The following is a 19,265-nucleotide window of genomic DNA, read 5'->3' as shown; positions in this document are numbered from 1 at the left end:
GATAAACAGAGAAATGGATAAAATTAGGCAAATTGTTTCATCAGGCATTTGAGTTTTTTGTCTGATGAGCAGACAGTGTGTGATTAGCTGCCTCTCTCCCAGAGAAACATCCTTTTTGTTAATAAACAAATAAAATTGTCTTTGCCAGTTTCCAGCATCAAGATTCCGTTTAAATAAGTTGATTCATTCATTTATCTCTCTAATTGCCAACAGGTGGCGCACCAATCATTCCAGTTTGGTGGTGACTTCTTGAGCTGCTACTTGAGCAGTGCATAAGGTCAAGCTCAATCGATTGGTTTGGATCGTTTGAATATACGCGCTTGCGTGCGCGTGACATCACAGCTGGGTGGTTGAAGTTGAGTGCGCACGTGTGTAAAACCGTGCGTAAGTAGCTCACGATTATTCTGGGTTGTCTCGAAATCTCCTGAATGTGGATTTATGGTTGGAGGAAAGAGTTTTAGTGAACTTTTGGGGAAAATATCATGCCACGTGTTTGTCAAGACAAATCACTTGAGCTCACTTTCAACATTTTAGCTCTTAGTTTAGTTTTTGTCTCATGGAGTTTAATGTGATATGTTGAAAGTTTCATCACTAAAATAACGGAGAATACACCACCACGGCATTAATTCTTTAATGTGAGATATATAATGAGCTAAAGCAAATAGTAGTCTCCCATTTCCCTTTCAAGGACCCCTGATGGAGCGACAAAGGAGCAATAAAAACGTGCATGGGCATCACAAATAAGACAAATAAAGCTCCTTTCATGGTCCCTGAGGGTCTGCCGTATCATCAAAGTTTGTCAGTCAGTCCTCTGCAGGAGCCCGGGGCTCCGGCTGCTGGAGAGAAATCACTGCCCCCAGAGCAGACGAGACACCGGAGAGAGGCTGGATTTAAAACCCGCCCTCTGGAGGGATCTCGTTTCCCCCAAAAACCTCCCATTTTTTCTCACTCTCTTTCTCTCTCTCTCCCTCACTCTTCTTTCTCTCCCTCTCTCTCTCTCTCTCTTTCCCTCTGTCCCTCTGTCCCTCTCTCTTCCTTTACCTTTTATCCTTCGTCTTTCGCCGTCTCCCCCACCACAATAATGGATCTCACGGCGAGATGTTTGCTTCTTCTATCCTGTCTCGGCGTGATATTGGCGATCGATTTGGAGGCGATTGATCCGGGCTACTATGTGGACCCCACTGCCACATCAGAGGTGATCGACTACAAGGATCCCTGTAAAGCTGGTGAGATTTTTCCTCTGATTTTCTCTCCACTAAAAGCTGAGTGATTTACCTTGGAGGTAGAGACATGCCACGAATCTGTTTGTGGAGCTCGCAGAGATCGACCGGAGAGACGCTTTCTGGAGGGATGACAGCCCTAAATGTAGTTTTTAAAAGGCTTTAAGGAACATTATGTGCATTTGTTTTCTACTGAGTGACATAGTTTGAGACATTTGAAGCACACATTTGGGTCGCTTAGGATAACCAAGCACAAAGAGTGGCTGCAAAGACTGTAAGAGTGAAAATAAAGAAGGATGACTCTGAATGCCTTTGTCGAGACTTGAAAAGTTTTGGCTCAAGTTTTTGTGAAAAGTTACAGCCTGCTGTTTGGAGTAAATCCACTTTAATTCTTTGAAATGTGTCCATATTTTCTCCGCTGTGAGTTATAAATAAGCCGGAGTTGTTGGTGAAAAGAAGGAAATCTACACTTTGATTTTTTTAAGACTTCTGCTCCTTTTCTGGTTGTTTTCTGTCACTGCTCAGTCTCTCTTTTTTTTCCACCGGCTGTTCACACAGCCACTAAAACAAAGTGGAGGAGGGGAGAGAGCAGAGTACAGTGGAGCTAAGAAATTATGCACACATTATTTCTTTGGCTGGTGTCATGTGGCTCAGGGTATAAAACTGTCTGCATATTCTCAAATAATTTGGCAAAAGCGAATCAAACTCCTTGCTGTAATTATCTTTTCTGCGTGTGTTTGTGTGTGTGTATACTGTGAACTCACAGTCTTGCCAAATCCCTTTGGGGGAGTTTGAACAGATTGTGTTTTCCATCTGGTGAAAGTATTCAGGTTACAGATACCGAGAGTTGGCTTTAGTCAAAATGACCTCGGAAGTCCTGAAAGTGCTTTCTGATTTGGCATTTGACAATTTCTGATGTGGCAGCCGGGGGGAAAAAAAGCCCACACAATTGAATCCTCTGACTCTCAGCTACTATCTGTTTTCCTCATCTTTCCCCTGAGAGGCTGAGTAAAAGTGTCACCGGTTTGTTGTGGTTTTACATAAACATCACAAAGGTCAGACTACAGACGACCTGTGTCCCACACGTAAGAGCTGGATGAGATGTTTCTTCTTGTTTGGCTCTGTTAGAGTCATTGAAGTGGTCACAGCAGATAGTTTGGCGTCAGTTGTGTAGATTTAGTGGACATGGACGAGATGTTCTGAGCGACTGTGACTGAGAGGTAAACTAACGAAAGGTTGATGATGCTGTGTTTATTCTTTCAAGTGATCTCTGACTTTGTTTCCTAGAAATCTTGGATACTAAACCACAAAGTGGTGCTAAGGAACACCCACTCAGGGTTTTCCCCATTCTTATTTGTTGTTTGTTGGAGTGAAGGGGCTTTCATCATTACCAGTAAAGTTTTCAAACTAACAATGAATGGTGTTTGGCTTTGTTTTTAGTTTCCTTTAGGTAAGTGCAGACAGGTGGTTGGGAGATGGTCACAACTACAAACTCCCACTTAGCTCACCCTCCCAGTCTGCAGCTCATCCAGCATCCGCTTGCTTTTCTCCTTCCTAGTATTCTGCAAAGTGTCTGAGCTCTCCCTTTTTACTCCCTGCTCCTCCTCCTGCTCACTCCATTGCAACACTCCAGTGAGTGAATCTTTCACTGTTGTCATCTTGCATCTTTGGCTAGTGTGGGCTTGATGATACTTGTATGATGGATTTCCTCTTTTTTTTTTTCAAGCACATCACTGCACCAGGTGTGTTTGATCACTTTCTTTGGCCCTGAGTTCAGCATTTTTATGTCATGCTGCTTCCTCTGGGGGAAACCGCTCATGGCCATGTGAAGTTTATGAGGCAGGAAATTATTCAGCCTGGTCTTCTTTTCAAAGTCAGAATTTGGCTAATCAAATAAGTCATGTGTGTATGTTAAAGATGAATGAATAAATCAATGATTTATCATAACCATGACATATGGATGCAATAGTGATTACTTCAGAAATTGTTAAAATTGCAGATCATGAGTCATCAAGTACATTTCTTAATGTCTTAACGTCTTGCCACAGTGCAGGTTTGCTATTTCCTGGTTGCACAGAAGCAGTCCTTGAAATTATCCCATGCACAAAGGATTAAAAACTCATCACTGTACATGAAATGATAGAAATGTGCAATGATTGAAGAGAGCAGTGCAATAACACTGAAGTAATGCCATCTAATTAGGAATTTAACCAGTGGAAAATTCCTGAGTTTGCACTACTCCAAACTTGGCAGCATCCCAGGAAGTCATTTAGGACTCTTAACAGCACGCTGAGATTAGATCCACTCATTTTAAAATGAAAAATGGATGAGAACCAGCCGAGCTCATTGTCTGCTCTGCTTAAATAATAATTATGAGAGCAGTGACTGGTTTGAGGTGAAGAAGAATGCATTCATTTTTGAGGAGTCCTGTGCTGGCGTTGTTTCTCTGTGATTTTCTGAGTGTTGGCGAGTGAGTGTCTGTAGCCTCGGACGCCAACGGGTCAACCTGAACACCTCTTTCCTCTCGTATTCTCTTGTGCAAGTGGTTTTCTTGTCTCAGCCGGCCCTCTTCTCTCCCCCGGCGGGCTCACACTTCTCTCATAGACTGTAGGTCATTCACCTTGTGCCAGGGGAAATCACAGCTGGGCATGCCAGGTCTATGGTGCCACACCAGCCCAGGTGGAGTGAAAGCAGGCCATTCACAAGGGGGCGTCATAGGTTATCTACTTTCTTCTTAGGAAACTTGTTGCCTCATGTCACTCCTGTTATCACTCTATCATGAAGAAAGGTTTACTTTGAGAGAACTATTTTAAACAGCTTGATGAAAAAACAGGTTACTCAGGCGGCAATATAACTAAAGCAACAAAAATGTGAAACCAGAACAAAAGACGAAAAATGCATTATGATGCAAACGTCTATGTTTTGCCATTGAAATCAAAAGATAGATTCTTTTTTAGACTCCTGTTTGTTTTTTAGCTTCTATATTCTTACAAGTGTGGTGTTAATTCTCTCACTCACTTGCTGTTTGCAGCCTCTGAAAACCCGCTGTGGCAGACTAGGTTAGGATCATTTGACTGACAGGCACTTTTAAAGCATGAGAGGTTTAAACCATGATGTTGAGATGTAAAACAATTCTCTGCCTAAAAGCATCAACATGTATTTTTCAACACTAAGTGGAACCTGACCAGCAGGATTTATTGACTTTTTTTTAACCCTGTGCATCCTTTAGTCAACTGTATGAGTGATTTTATTCCCATCTTTGAGTGATTCTTTAAAGATGTCAGCTGACAACACCAACCTCTGACCCTCTGTTTTTGCCTAATGTGACGAGGCTCTCTGTTTCACTTCATGATTGGCCTTTTGAGCAACACTTAAGCAGCCGCCTTTCTTTTCTTATGGAACGGGCTGTATAGGCCACCCCACACTGGGTGTTTTTCTTACATTACAGGACCCCTGCCACTTCTCTCTCTGTGGGGTTCAGGTGATTAGGGAGTCGATCTATGGCCTGATTTTACTGCTGTAGTTGGGGGAATATGTTAGTCGTCAGAGCTACATTATAACTAATCCTGCAATGCATTAATACAAAGTCTGGGTGCAGAGTCCAAGGGAAAGCAAATGCTCTGGGTGAGCTCATTGAAAAAGCTAATAAGCACCCAATTAGGCTATAATAATGAGAAGTTTAACAGCCACGTCTTTATTACTCACGCATTGTTTCGCTTCTAAATTTCATCTTAACTGCTTATCTTTTCATGAGAAAGAGTTGTTTTTCTGTTTTTCCAACCTGTTGTGCATACCTGAGGTTTTCCCTGCAGCAACAAATAACTCTTATTTATGGAAAGTGGTGATATCTGATGAAATCTTTCAGATTTAGCCCATCAATAACCCTGTTTAAACTTTGTTTTGAACATCCAAACTGAGAAAACCTGTTTTTTGTTCTGTTTTTTGCTCGTTCCGGGCTAAATAAAGATGTGTTATTCTGCTGTCCAAAGTAGAAATAAGAAGTCTGGAAGGTCAAATTTAGTTTTGTGAAAGGTAAAAAAAATAGCAGTCTCTCCAGTCAGGTGATGGATTATTTCTCTTTATAATGAGCTCAAATGCTGTGTATAGTTGACATTTAAAGAGACAAATAGCTGGCGGGCGATGAGTCATTAAAGGAGGTTTGACTGGCAGTATGATATATCAGTAATCAGTGGCACAGATGAGCTGGGAAATCCAATCTGCTAATGGGCTTGATGGAGTGTGAAATGTTAAAGGGGAGGCAGCATCTTGCTGTGTGCCCTTTACATCTGGCTCTCATTTTGTCAATAAGATACAAGCTGCTGTGTGTTGACAGTAACTCAATGTCCCGATAAGACGTCGGGCTTTTTTTGTGGAGCATAATTACCTAAACCTCAGCTTGTAGCTTCTGCAGATTCCCTCTTCTATTTATACCTCCACTAACTTTTTGAAATAAGCGGAGAACAGTATTCTTTTCCTCTCCTGCCTTGGACAGTAATTGTAGAGTTAGGTAATGTCAAGGTAGACATTTGCTGTAGAAATAACAGCTGGTGTTGTTTTTACAAAGGACAGAGGTATCTCATTAGACAGTGAGAGTCCTGCATAACGCAGTCCATCATCCCTCAGTTTGGATATTGTGTTTAAATTTTTCCTTACCAAAAAAAAAGAAAAAGATTTTTTCTGCTTTGTTCAGCCCAGATTTAAACTCACGGCATTTGGAGGGACTTTATACAGAGCTGCCACAGAATTGAGCTAGAAAAGTGATGCTTACACTGTCATCAAATGGTAATCACCTTAATGCAATACACCATTGGTCTCCATTGGAATTCAAATGCAGTGTTTGTTTCCAAACACAGGCTGTGAAAGGCGGTGCCAGGGTATTGTGATGCATTCCAGGCTTACATATTGGCCGGGCTTTCTCATCCCTCGTCATTAGGTCTTGTATGGGGAAAGCTTGTTTTAAACGTCTCTATAAGCACAGCAAGGAGTAAATCGAGGCCTCACAGCAGAGCTGGCCTTCTAAATATAGTCTGGTGTTAGTGTCTGCGTAGGCTTAGTATTGATGTTTGTGCAGGTTTCAGTGGCAGATGTCGTGGTCTGGTATCCACAGAAGGAGATTTATGGGAATAGTCCTGGAGTATTTGACACCACAGAGGTCGGGGATAGGGCATTACACGAATCAATGGGATTAATTTGATTGAGATCTCATGTAATCTGACTGGATAGGCTGATTGATGGGGCAGTCTGAGATGAAGAGGATTATAATGGTTTAGATTAACTCAAAAAATTCAATGAAGGCGAGGGGGTTGGATTCATAATCTAGCAGATAGTCAAAAATATCTGCCCCATCTTCAGGTCTAATCCCATTAATTGTGTTTATTCTCCTCTTCTTCTCTGTTTTCAAGTGAAATATGAACCAGATAAGTACCTAAGCTCTGCTGTGTGTGTGGATATTCATGCTGCAGCTGTTGTAATTTAGGTAATGAAAAATGTTTGGAACAAGATTCATCTATGGACGATGATGATCACTTGCCATCTGCCACATTCACTGGGTTTTTAATCTACAGTACAACACACTTGTCTCCTGATGTCGTATCAGCGCAGCACTCTGTATCGAGATGAGTTTATCACCTTTCTCCATAGCTTGCCCTCAATCCCAGCCCGGAGTTGTGTACAAAAGATTCTCTAAAACCGTGTGTCTGTGGATAATTAAAGCCAGGAGACAAGGGGATTAATCCACAATCCCTGCGAGTCTTTCCATACTCCTGCAACAGCGTCTCCAGGACGACTGCTGTGCCCGGGGGAAATGAGTGGTAATGCCGCCGGGCCGTACATTTGCTCACTTCAATCTCCACTGTTGTCTGAGAACAATGACACTGTGGATTAAGCAGCCTGCCTTCAGCACAGCGGTGGAGATTTGGACAGAGAGCACAGCCCTCTCTGTACCTCATGGGGGTGGGAGAAAGCCTGTACCTCATTATTTGGTCACAGTCTGCGCATAAAACTGCTAATACTTGCAAATTGATACTGCGTGTTTGAAGAAACATGGTCCAGTTGTTATGTAATTTACTCTTAGTTTGAATGAATTAAAAATAATTTCATAGAATTGTTTTGAAAACCTTCTCGCAGCACTTTACCTCGTTTATGACAGCGACTTGGATTTAATTGTTTCAAGGACTGCCTGTTCTTTTCAGCTCTCTGCAGTTCTGCGAATCAGTCCTAAAAAAGAGTGAAGATAAAAGAGAAAAATGTCCTCCTGTAGTCCGCCCATCCGTCCTATACTTCTCGACATCTGGAAGCTTCCCCTTATCAGCGGTGTTATTGGCAGTGGCTGTCAGTATGAGTGCTGATTGGGAGTATTCTGCTCTGTGTCTCAGGGATTTAGTTGCAGGGAATTAGTGTGTTTTGCGAGCTTAAATTAGAGGATCCTCTGACCTCTGGAATTCAAACCTGTCCTCTGTGCGTGCCCCGTCTTGCCATCAGTGATCTACACTTTTTTCTTATTGCTGTCATTATCCTGTAATCCCAAACACAGTCGTTTTGCAGTGCAACCTCCATGACCTGCAGGGTGGAAGTCTGGTCTGTGTATAGCAGAGCTGACTCCAGATTGTTTCAATAATACTCCTCTGGTGAATAAGGGTGCGTGTGTGCCAAGAGGGGTTTTTTTCGTCTTTGTCTTTGTTTCTATTGTGCATTTTATCCGTCGTCTCAGATCTCTGTCAAAGTTTACGACTTGTACTTGAGATTAAAAAACAGCTCTTCTGTGAACATTTTTTCTCACATGCTTAAGGAGAGAAAAAACTGATCTGCTTCGAAATGAAACATAAGTTGATCTGCACTTAGCTTGTGTCAGGGTGACAGTACAGTAAAGATTTACAGATTCAAAGGTTTGACAAAGACAACTACTGTAAATCTATGGTTTAGTGGTTCCCCTGGCTTCCTACCCCTCTGGGTCCGTCTCCCCTCCACCACACTAACCTCCAAACACACATCCAGAAAGCTCTCATTTTCTTTCTGCTCCACATCTGCCTTCCCATCTCAAAGCCAGAGTTTGGGCAGAGAGGATATGCCTCCCTGCTTTCTTCTTCCCTTCCAGTCTTGTTGTCATCTCCTGTGCAGACAGGGATTACAGTGCTATCCCTATGCCCCTCTATCCACCCTGCTGTTTCCCACAAAACTCCCCCATCACCCCCCGTCCCCTCTCCCCCAACTTCTGCACACGATTTGAGCTGTAAATTCTATAGACGTGCTGGTGCTAAGAGCCTGTAAAAGTGAGAGCTAGCTTCTATAGAAATGGGCATACAGTGAAGAATCCCATAAAGCACATTCCTCATAAAGAGAAGCGTTTGGTTGTTTTCCCTCTCCTTGGCCTCATTAAGGAGCTATTACTTGTTCAGGGTGCCCTATATTACTCTATGGAAGCAGTGTCAGTGTGCCACTCCATCATATAGGGGAGTTCTCACAAACTGTTACGAGGTGCTGATGGTGGGATTTATTTTGTTGTTGAGATCATGACGGACACGCTGCTCTTTTTGCAACCCTCTACTTTAGTGTGACTAAATCCTAAAACAAATAAATACAAGAAATGAACTGAGGATTATTTTGTGCATACAGTACATGTGTAAGGCACTCCAGGTTCTCCCAAGTGCTGTGCCTGGGGCTTCATGCAGCCAAAGTCAGTCTGAGCAGCAGGAAACGCCTGAACAAGCTGAAGCGTCACACCATGATGCTCCATAACATGCACTCTCCTTCCACTCGTCTAACATGTGCCGTCTCTGTCTGTTTCAGCTGCCTTTCTGGGAGACATTGCCCTGGATGAGGAGGACCTGCGATCATTCAAAGTGGACAGAATCATAGATTTGGCTCAGAGGACTGTCCACATTGTTAACCACACAGACACAGGTAATGACACTTCTTTGAAGATCACAAACTTTGCCTCCGTCCCGTCACTTAGCAAAGTGTTTTGCAGATGTGTCACAGTACTCGTATCCTCTACAATTAAGAGTCAGGCTTGTTCAGCTGCCAAACAGCAACTCTGTGTTTTTCATGAGCTCTTTCTAAATCTTACAACTGTAATGCTATTGCAGCACGTTTTTACACCTGCATCCCCATGTTTAAGAGTATTTGCCCGGCTTTGTCGGGTAAAACGTTCTTAAAACCAAAAGCTGTACTTAAGCAACAGCTGTGAGTCAACAGAAACCAATAGTGTTATCCTATTAACCAAAGGTGAGCTGAACCAACATGAGCGTGCATGTTGCTGTGTGTGCCTGAGCAGTTTCACTTTGTTTTTTTCACCAGAGTTAACCGGCGTGTTGAGGTAAAGAGTGATTTGAGAGGATTAAAAATACATTTCAGCTGTGCCTAAAATATTCACTGAGTGAGGTTAATTTCAGACTAAATAGTGACCTCTGGGACAGAGATTTAAAACAAGATTCAAGGCTGCACACTGTGTGCACAGTCTTCTCTGAATACAGTTTGTTGTCTTGAGCAGTTTATTGAATGCACAGCTTACTGACACGTTGTGGAAAAGATGCTCCAGCATGATCGCGTCTCTTGTGTTCTAGGCTGTTGTATGCTTTTTACAAATAATGTCACTAAGATAGTAATAAAACTGAAACAATTGTTCCTGTCCCATATAAGAAGTAGTCTGTAGATTTAATCCCTTTATTGTAATTAACACATTTTCCCCGGTTTTCGCCTCCTTAGCACCCTGTCTTATCAGTTAGCTGTGGAGATTTGGCTGTTATCAGACTTAGTCTCAGCACATGCACAAGTGTGGACGTGCTAATTGATCTCTGCAGGCTGCTAAGATTTATTCCTGCGGGCGAAAATTCAACAGAACACATTGTTCAAGCAAATAAAAAAAAAGCCCTGCCACAAATTTAGTTTTAAATGTTGTGAAGGCTGATAGGGTTGTTATAGAACAGCAACCTTTGAACAGAACGTACTGAAACCAGATGTACTTGTTTTGGTTCTACAGCAGTACTTATGGGATAAAGAACCACTTTATTGTGAAAGCAGCATGTTTTAGCATGTGGCCTTCATTGGGGTCGCCCAGGTGAAGTTTCACAATAAAGACATTCCTTATATTGAGAGTTTAAACATTCTGCTCAGGCTGATTCACTCGTTTATATATCACTGAAGTAATTTATGTAAGAAACTAAGATTCTATTTCTTTAGCATTTTTAATAAATTGGATTTCTGTTAGGGGTCAAGTAGTACTTCTTTTTTCATACTTGGTACAGCATGAATTAATGACTAACCTCCTGTGCCAGTTTTTCAGTCAATGTATCAGGTTTTCTTTCCAGTGAAATACCATCACATTTTTTATTAGCATTTTTAAATTGAGTAAAGTTATCTTAATAGTCCTCTTGCAGAAAGATCCTGAAGTATCCAAGCTGTCTCTACAAATAGTTGCCCTTACCTTTATATATTGTTTGTTAAAATTACAAAGAGATTGCATTGTATAACAGAAATTACTCTTCTAACTTATTTCCAAACACTCATATATAACATTCTTATAATGCCAACTGAATTTAAAACTTTATTTTAAAGCAGCTGAGGTTTTCTTCAAAGAGTCTGATCTCTTTAAGGAGAAAATGTGTTTTTCACAATATCTGATCAAGGTCAGAAAGTCTTGAAAGTAAAAAATGTTATTCCTGACTCCTTTCATTTGAACCTACATTCATATGTTTTTATTGTTTATCTTCACACAAAGAGTCATTTAGCTGCACCAGAGTTAGTTAAGATATGTGGCCCATACCTGCCAACTTTAGGGTTGGGTTGCCAGGTTTGATGTCACGGTATTTATGAATGAAGCTTTGAGCCTTTAATTCGTATCACCATTGTTAATTGGGAGATAATCCAGAGAAACTACAAATCTGGAGAACTGTGGGAGAACCGGTTAATATCCCTCTTTTTGTAAGAGGGATGTTGCTGCAGAAGACGACATGCTTGTTTATCACTTCACTTTGTTGATATGGTGCAGTCCTTTGTGAGATGGTGTAAAATGAAGATGTTAACATCGGTTTGACGTCTCAGATTTATGTTAGCCAATAGTTAGTCTTAGGACGCGGTCACACTGGCAAACCGTGCCGTAGCCTGCTTAAGCCCTTCGGCCCTAAAGCAAGTTTCGAATGGCAAGTGTGACCGCAACTGTCCCGTGCTTGAGCACGATACACTTCTCCGCTTTGGCACGCTTCGGAGAGGTGGGCTTCGGCACGGTTTACTTCATGCACGAGCACAAGCACGCGGACGTCGCATCTATTGCGTATAATCACCACGAGCGCATCTCTCGACAATCATTTTAAACAAAGCGGGGGTGTTAGAGGGCTGTGTCAAGCCAAAACGACTTACCATTAGTCCAAAAGTCTCTAAAGTTGTAGCAGTGCTCTCTGTGTCTCATTGTGCTGACTCTGATGAGATCATGTAAACAGATGCTTCACGATGACGTAGCGGGCCATGCGCGTGTGTGATACCTGCTAAAGTCTGGTTCATATAGATGCTTTATGTAAAATACTAAAAACACATATTTCCACTATGCTCTCTTATCCGTAGCTCTGAGGCAAAGACTGATTCCTACTGTTTGTGTTCACGTATCTGATGTTCCCTTTTCCCTTTATCTGTAAACTCGGTTCATGCCTATAAAGAAGTTTAAACTTAAGTTACAGTTGCTTCCTTCCAAGTCCTGACTGCTCTGCAGCCTAATGAAGAACAGGCTGATTTGCTTCAAATATGGATATTTCTTATTATAATCACCAGGTTTAGGTGGGAGCTTAGTCTCCATGGTGACAGTATATTAACTTGCATTTGAGTGACAGTAAGAAAATGAAATTAATTTGACAAAAGAAAGAAAGAAGCTTCAATGAAAACCTTTTATTCAGATGAGTGCAAACAGGGAGTCATTTCCTAAATGAGACTCACTAATTAGACTTTCTGACTCACTCACTTTAGTTTTAGGGTAAAACGCGTCTTTTGTCTCCGGAGGAACTGTGAAACAGTGCAGATTATTTGCTCATTAAGAGAGCGGTGGGGAAACATTTGTGGTGTATGAGATATTAAATTTGGAGTCTTGTTAACTTTGTCTTCTTGGTTTTCAAATCTTCAGGGACAACCAATCAGAGTGTCCAGAACAGGCAGGGATCACACCGCAGGAAAAGAGCCGCTACCTCCAGACCAGAGCGTGTTTGGCCTGAAGGTGTTATTCCCTATGTTATCAGCGGGAACTTCAGTGGTAAGTCACACATCTTAAACCATTACTTGTCAAAAAAAAAAAATCAAATCTACTTTTATTTCAGAGATTATGTATGATCTAACATAGTGTAACTGAATAACCACTCTCTAGATGGTTCCCTTCAGAGAGAAGAACTTTCAGCTGAAAATAAATAAAGCTGAGGCATAATCTTCTTTAAAATTCATCTTTCTTCTTATTCCTTAAAATGAAAAATGACTCTACATATAAAGAAATACCCATGAAAATTATACTGACTCAAAGTTGTTGTGGGTAATTGAGCAAAGGCAGAAGTTGTTATATAACTAATAACCTATTATGGGACTATAATTCTAAAATATGTCTGCATAATGATCATACAAATTGAATCGAGAGTTAACAATCATGTCTTAAAAGTGTTTCCAGCAGTCTGCCTCCCCATTCATCTTCCCTCTACTATTCTCTCTGTGTGTCTATGTGTGTGTGTGTGTGTGTACCAGCTCCACTGATCTCACCCTCTGTCTTATCTTATTCAGGCAGCCAGCGGGCGATATTCCGCCAGGCCATGCGACACTGGGAGAAGCACACCTGTGTGACCTTCATTGAGAGGACGCAGGAGGAGAGCTACATTGTCTTCACCTACCGACCATGCGGGTGAGTCGGTGGGCTTTTGGGCTTCCACATGCAGAAAATGAACAATGGTCGTCCTCTGCTGAGCCTCTGCTATCTACAGCTAATTATTTATCGTCCTACAACTCCCTCCTAATCCCTGCTCAGCATCCTTTTCACCATTGTTCATCCTCTGTGTCCACGGTCTCTGTGTGACTTGTTATTTCAGCCCCCTACAGATCCTGAGAGAGGCAGCCATTCAGTGGCCTGGAATGTCTCCTGTGCCTCATCATCAACCTTCATCCGTCACTGACCACTTTGTGTCATGCATGATGTACTAAACTACTCCCAAGGGCGAGATTTCCTCAGCCTGTCTCTAACCTCCTCTGAAGTTCAGCTCAGTGTCCACTCAGCATTTCCTCTCAAACACATACTCAAGGGAAGCTCTGCTTGTGGCTCTTGTTGTTGCTAAGCGACAATTGACAATCTGTTTGTACATGCAGGGCTGTTTTCCATGTGATGATAAAATATTTTTAGATAAAAGAACTTGCTGCTGTTTTAGAACACAAACCAGCTCAACCTTTTAATTTTAGGTTTGGAGCAAAAAGAGGCCAGCGCTATTAGCTGCAGTATTACCGAGGTTCTCAGGGGACACACAATCCTAAAATGTTCCCATGTTTTAACCTCACACAGATTTAGAGCACAAGCTGGAACCATTATGTCATTACACACAATGTACCTCTCCCACTGATATGCATCATTCAAAACAAACAGCCTAACAGAAAGCGGATGCAGCTCGTGAAACTTTTTACTTTCTAGCCAACTGTTGATAGCCATTTTTAGCCTGGCCTCCAGAGCAACAGGGATGACATTATCCACGCAGGCGGCAGCGGTTAGCAGTGGGAATGCTCCACTCTGCTGCATATTCAGCAGGCCCCCATCTGTCCTGTGCAAAGTTCAAGGCGTGTCTCAGGAGAGCCTGGCTGAGCTCGCAGTAATTAGAGAGCGGCTGTCTGGCCCACAGGGCAGTGATGTGTGCCCGTCCTCCAGACTCCCACACTGACCCTTTCATGTCACGCTGAGATGGATCGCTGCAGCCAGCCAACCTCTGCCATCACTCTGAGCATATGCATTGGCAGGCAGATGAATGAATGTCACTGCTGTATGTGTGCCTGATGGGTCACCTCGTTAAACTCTCCTGTAAAACAGACCAGATAATGTTGTTCTCATTAGAAGAGCCTTTACATACGAACAGAGCAGGATGAAATAGGCTGGTCGTCACTGTAGAGTCAGAAACACTCTCTTCCTTCTTCTTTTTCTTCTTCTCTTGTGAAACATGACTTCTGCTACAGTTTCCTCCCCCTTGTAAATCTCGTCACTATGTTTCTCTCTGTTTGTGTGAATCACAGGTGCTGCTCCTATGTGGGTCGTCGAGGAGGAGGCCCCCAGGCCATATCCATCGGGAAAAACTGTGACAAGTTTGGCATCGTGGTGCATGAGCTGGGTCATGTGATCGGATTCTGGCACGAGCACACGAGGCCGGACCGTGATGAACACGTCAGCATTATCAGGGACAACATTCAACCAGGTAGGTGCTCAGGTCTCTCAGCAATAACAGAGAAAAGAAGAAGTCAGAGGAAATAATGAAAGCACACACAGAACGGTGCACAGGTTCACGCTCATCACTGCTCAGAGCAAGACAACCCCATACAAACACGTAATCATGACACAGTCAGCATCCAGGTTTTATGCCACATACTCAAACCTTTCTCATTCTGAAAAGCTGCAAATATCTGCAGCTTTCTCTTCCACTAATGCAGGTGGCTTATCCGTATCCATAGCCTCATTGTGTGATTCAACTGTATTCACCTTTGACTCACATACACACGATTTACTGTATGACTCAACCGTATGTTCCAACTGTTTGTGTCCCTGTTTCCTCTCACAGGGCAGGAGTATAACTTTCTGAAGATGGAGCCGGGGGAGGTGGACTCTTTGGGAGAAGTCTATGACTTTGACAGTATCATGCACTATGCCAGGAATACATTCTCCAGGTAGGAGCTAAGCCAAGTTCCACTTCATGCACTCCAGACTTAAAAACTGTTGTTTGATCAAGCCAGGCATAGCACTCTCCTGCTCTGCTGCAACCTTTTAACCCATCATTTTCTGCTGATAGTCACTTTTTCATCATTTTATGACTATATTGATCTGCAATGCACCAGGTCTGTGCCTTTGGGCGGCTGCTGAGTGATGTGGCAGGATTCCTAAAGCTCGAGAAGAAAGAATGAAACACTTAATTCCCCTCAAAGATAAATCACTTGAAGACTAACATGTAGCCTGAGGACAAGAAGGTAGAAAAAGCTTAGTGTTCAATGAATGTTTGTCTTAGATCTGAGCTGTTTCCTCACTATCTTGGTTTACACACAAAGAAGAAGGAATGTTTCTTGGGAAAAGGCGGGTCTTTGATGGGTATTTATAAAGTTGCAACTACAAGAGCTGTACATGAAGAAGAATGTACTCCTCTTGTCTGTGTGTAAGGCTGGAGAGCAGTAATGTTATTTATGTTACATTTGGGTTAGTAATAAAGAGGGTAAAAACTATTACATCAAACGATTTTAGGGTGCTTGAGGCCCTGTTTACATGACAGCGTCTCATCTGAAAATGCTAAAATGCAGTGAAAAAACCTGCATTTACACGGAAACGCTGATGGGCTGAAAACGCTGTAGTGAGCATGCCAGGCCTGCAGTCGGCGCTATAACTGTCTTGTCCAGAAGCAGCTTTTGGGAGATCTCCACTGAAGCAGAGTTGAGCCGAAAATGAACAAAACTTTTGCGTTTCACCCTAAAACCGTTGTCGTGTTAACGGCCCCTTATTAATCAAACACAAACTTTGAGCTCTGCGTTAGGGGTGGGCGATACCGGGAATTTTGGTATCGATCCATTACCAAGTAAATACAGGGCTAGTATCGCCGATACCAATACCAATACCAATACCAATACCAATACCAATATTTTTTACATGAAATATAATGATCATTGAATAATTTTGCAATTATCATTATGATTGTGGTAAAACACAGCATAAAGATTTTAGGCAAAAAAAAATATTTTTTTAAACTAAACACAACAATAGACACAACATTTAAACAGAATAAAAGTAATAAAATAATTACTCTTCCACCACAATTGTTTAGGAAAAAAAAAATTGCAAGTGCAAAATAACAAAAAGTTTTCTCTTATTTGCACAGTGAAGCGGCTGATAGAGGAAAGTAAAGTAAATTGCTGGACGATATAAGAGAAACTGCAGTATCGATCTCATCATGCTAGTATCGATCCGATACCAATATTCATCTTGGTATCGATACTATCGATATTTAGATCAATACACCCACCCCTAGTTTCAGATAAATCCCACTCTGGAGGCCGTTTTACAAAGTTTGAGTTTAAGGTCCGCTGAAACGCCATTTCCGTGTAAGCGTGAGGCTGAAACGCAACAAAACTTTTCCACCCTAAAGCCGTTGTCGTGTAAACGGCCCCTTATTCATCAAACAAAAACTTTGAGCATTGCGTCATAGTTTTGAAAATCTTACATCTCTGACAAACTTGATTTTTATTTATGATTTTCCTCTTGGAAGTGAAAGCCAAGTCTCTGTAGCCGTAGTAAACGTCAGCTTCTTCCTGCTGCCTGTTCAAATTAAGGCTCCTCACCTCGGCCCCCTGCTGCTTTTGCTGCAGCAGCAACACCAGCCACAGCAACCCCTGTGAAGCAGCACTCGTCCTGGTCCTGCTGCTGCTGCTAAACCAGCTCGGTTAGAGTAGCCTTACATCGTCCCCACATAATTCCTACTCTCCACTTTAAAGGCTGCATGCAGCTTCTTGTAAAAGTTGTGCCTCAAACTACAAACCACCTCATTATGCTCCAAATGGCCCTTTGAAGCAGCCCTGATGATTAATAGCATTATGTTCACTCCAGGCTGCTGCAGGAACTTATAGATTTATTCCCTGCGTCTGCTGCAAAGCCTTTGTAGCACCTTCACAGTACTCAGAGGTTACAAGAAAATCATTTGCTTCACAATGTAGGTCAAGCCATGATATAATGTCCTGTAGATGGTGAGGAATGGACATATAGGAGCGTGTGGTGTTTCCTTGTCTCTGTAAAACGATTCACAGGACTTTAAAGTTGAACTTTTAAGACTTTGGGCTGTAGATAAATAAAAGGACAGAAATGGCTGAACTGTGGAGACCTGTATTTATCCAAATTTGGTTTTGAAAGTTGGTCAGTGGAAACATGCTGCATAGAGGGACTTCTGTGTTTAGAAGTAGAGCTGTGAATGTGTCATACTTATGATGACACTTAATTTTGTTGCCAGCTGACCTCATTCAGCGCTCCCTGACGGATGCAACAGGAAGTCCCTCCAGATGTTGTGCTGTCATGCGGGAACACTTACTAGAAAAACCTCTGTGACAAACACCGGTCAGTCTGGACGGCTGTTCTTCTCATCTCAGGCTGGGTTTCATTTAAAGTGTTACTCACCAGCTGAGTGAAGAACTGCAAAGTTAAAATGAACCTCTTGGGAGACACTGAATCAGATTTTGCTTCTAATTCATCTTTTTTGTACATGTGTTAACATTATCCTTCCTCCTCACGTATGCAGGATGTGACTTAAGTTTTGAGTATGGACACTTCATTTTGACCCTTTGCCTCCAATGAGTAGATAAACAAAGTGGGGGAGTCTTTGGGATAGCTTCATGAGCTTCCTCTGTGCAGTTTTTCTAACTATAGCGGGAATTTGTCCAACAGCCCAAAAGTGGAGCTGGTGCTCAGTTATCTATGGACACACGTAACTTGAAAAACAGTCTTGACTCATTTCTACATCGCACTGATATGAGAACCAGCTGTTAGCCGTCCTGTTGCACTTACTCATCATCTGTATATTTTTCTCTTTCCCAAACACCAGCTCTCTGATGCCCCATGTGACTCTCTTTAGTGTATGGCCTCTTCCCAAATCAACTGCCATGCTCCTGTGGCAAACACATTCTGGGAAGCAGAGAGGGGATCTTTGTCCACGCAGAGGCTGCAGCTGGGTGTAGGCCAATGTACAGAAATGCCTGTCTGGCCCAGTGCATCCAAGCTGTAGGTCAGAAATGTAGTTCACGCAGAATGGAGCTGACAAAGTTTAGGCTTTCCTTTTTCCAGAGTTAGATCATGTTTGAAGTGCGTTAACAAACTTCACATGAAAATGAAAACATAAAAACAACATGCTTAGGGAAACCTACTGCAGTTGATACATTTTTTATTTTCAACAAAGAAAGGTCTTTTAGAGGATGGCCTTATCTTGCATTGAATTTCAGTGTGCTCAGCTCTATGAAACAGGACATTAATTTAATTGATTTTGATCTTAGTTCAAGAATTGGACTAAACATCATCTTCTACATTTATGGTATGCACTACAGCCTGCTGATCCACAGGGCATGCCTCCCCTGGATGATGTTTATGTCAGCCGTTTTGTTCCTGCTTCTGTTTTTGACTCTGTTGCTATCCTACTTTGTGGAGCCGTGTTGATCAACAGGAGAGGGGAATGGCCGCCGCTGCTGGGGAATGTTTCACAGAGCTGTATTAGCAGACAAGGAGCTCCTGTTAGCTTTTCACAAGTCATCCCTAGCACTTCTCTCTTGAGTGCTGATTGGCTGATGTACCTGTGCCAGTGTCTGTCTTTGTTAGCCCATTATTAGTCCGGGTGTTTGCGCTGTGTTTTACAGTAAATCACCGTGGGAAGCCAGGCCCTTTGCCGTGGATGTTGTTCTGAAGATTTCATGGCCTGTCTTGATGTTTTTCTGTGTCTACTAGGGGACAAGTAGGCCTGATCCCCATGCTTTTTGTCTCTGGCGTGTTACCCGACCCACAACTCTGCACGCCCCTCCTTTGCTGCAGAGATATTTTTCAGTGCTGGTGCATGGAGCGCTGCCAACTCAAATAGAGACCTGCCAGTGTGCCCTTTGTCTGCGCTGACACTGGCTGCAGTGGCGTTTTTCACCAGTAGCCAGCATACGGGCTCCTGGAGGCTCACAGAGAGACAGACAGGCAAGCAGAGTATAAACTGTTAGCTCAGGCTGCTATGTTTGCACATGCCTGGCGTTGATAGGCATGTCACCATGGGAACGGCCGAGGAGCCGCTCGCCAATTCCAGAGAAAAATGGAGATGATAAACTGGAAGAGTCATGTGAGACAGC

The 19,265-nt window shown here is 42.5% G+C and overlaps 1 protein-coding gene across 1 annotated transcript in view; it reads left to right on the top strand.

The window, feature by feature from the left end:
- The first annotated feature begins 864 nt into the window (after positions 1–864).
- Positions 865–19,265, top strand: part of bmp1a (bone morphogenetic protein 1a) — a 32,734-nt gene continuing 14,333 nt past the window's right edge. Inside the window, exons 1-6 of the mRNA XM_074669516.1 lie at positions 865–1,226; positions 9,006–9,119; positions 12,325–12,450; positions 12,963–13,080; positions 14,445–14,623; positions 14,984–15,089. Of these exons, the coding sequence (XP_074525617.1) occupies positions 1,082–1,226; positions 9,006–9,119; positions 12,325–12,450; positions 12,963–13,080; positions 14,445–14,623; positions 14,984–15,089 (788 nt within the window). The 5' untranslated portion in view covers positions 865–1,081. The remainder of the gene's footprint in view (positions 1,227–9,005; positions 9,120–12,324; positions 12,451–12,962; positions 13,081–14,444; positions 14,624–14,983; positions 15,090–19,265) is intronic.

This window comes from Halichoeres trimaculatus, unplaced genomic scaffold (genome assembly GCF_033239565.1).
Source record: "Halichoeres trimaculatus isolate MK-OKI-2021-1 unplaced genomic scaffold, fHalTri1.1 fHalTri1_scaffold_5, whole genome shotgun sequence".
In the NCBI taxonomy this organism is placed as follows: Eukaryota; Metazoa; Chordata; class Actinopteri; order Labriformes; family Labridae; genus Halichoeres; species Halichoeres trimaculatus.
The sequence above is the reverse complement of the archived record's forward strand: the minus strand, read 5'-3'. Positions and strand labels throughout refer to the sequence as shown.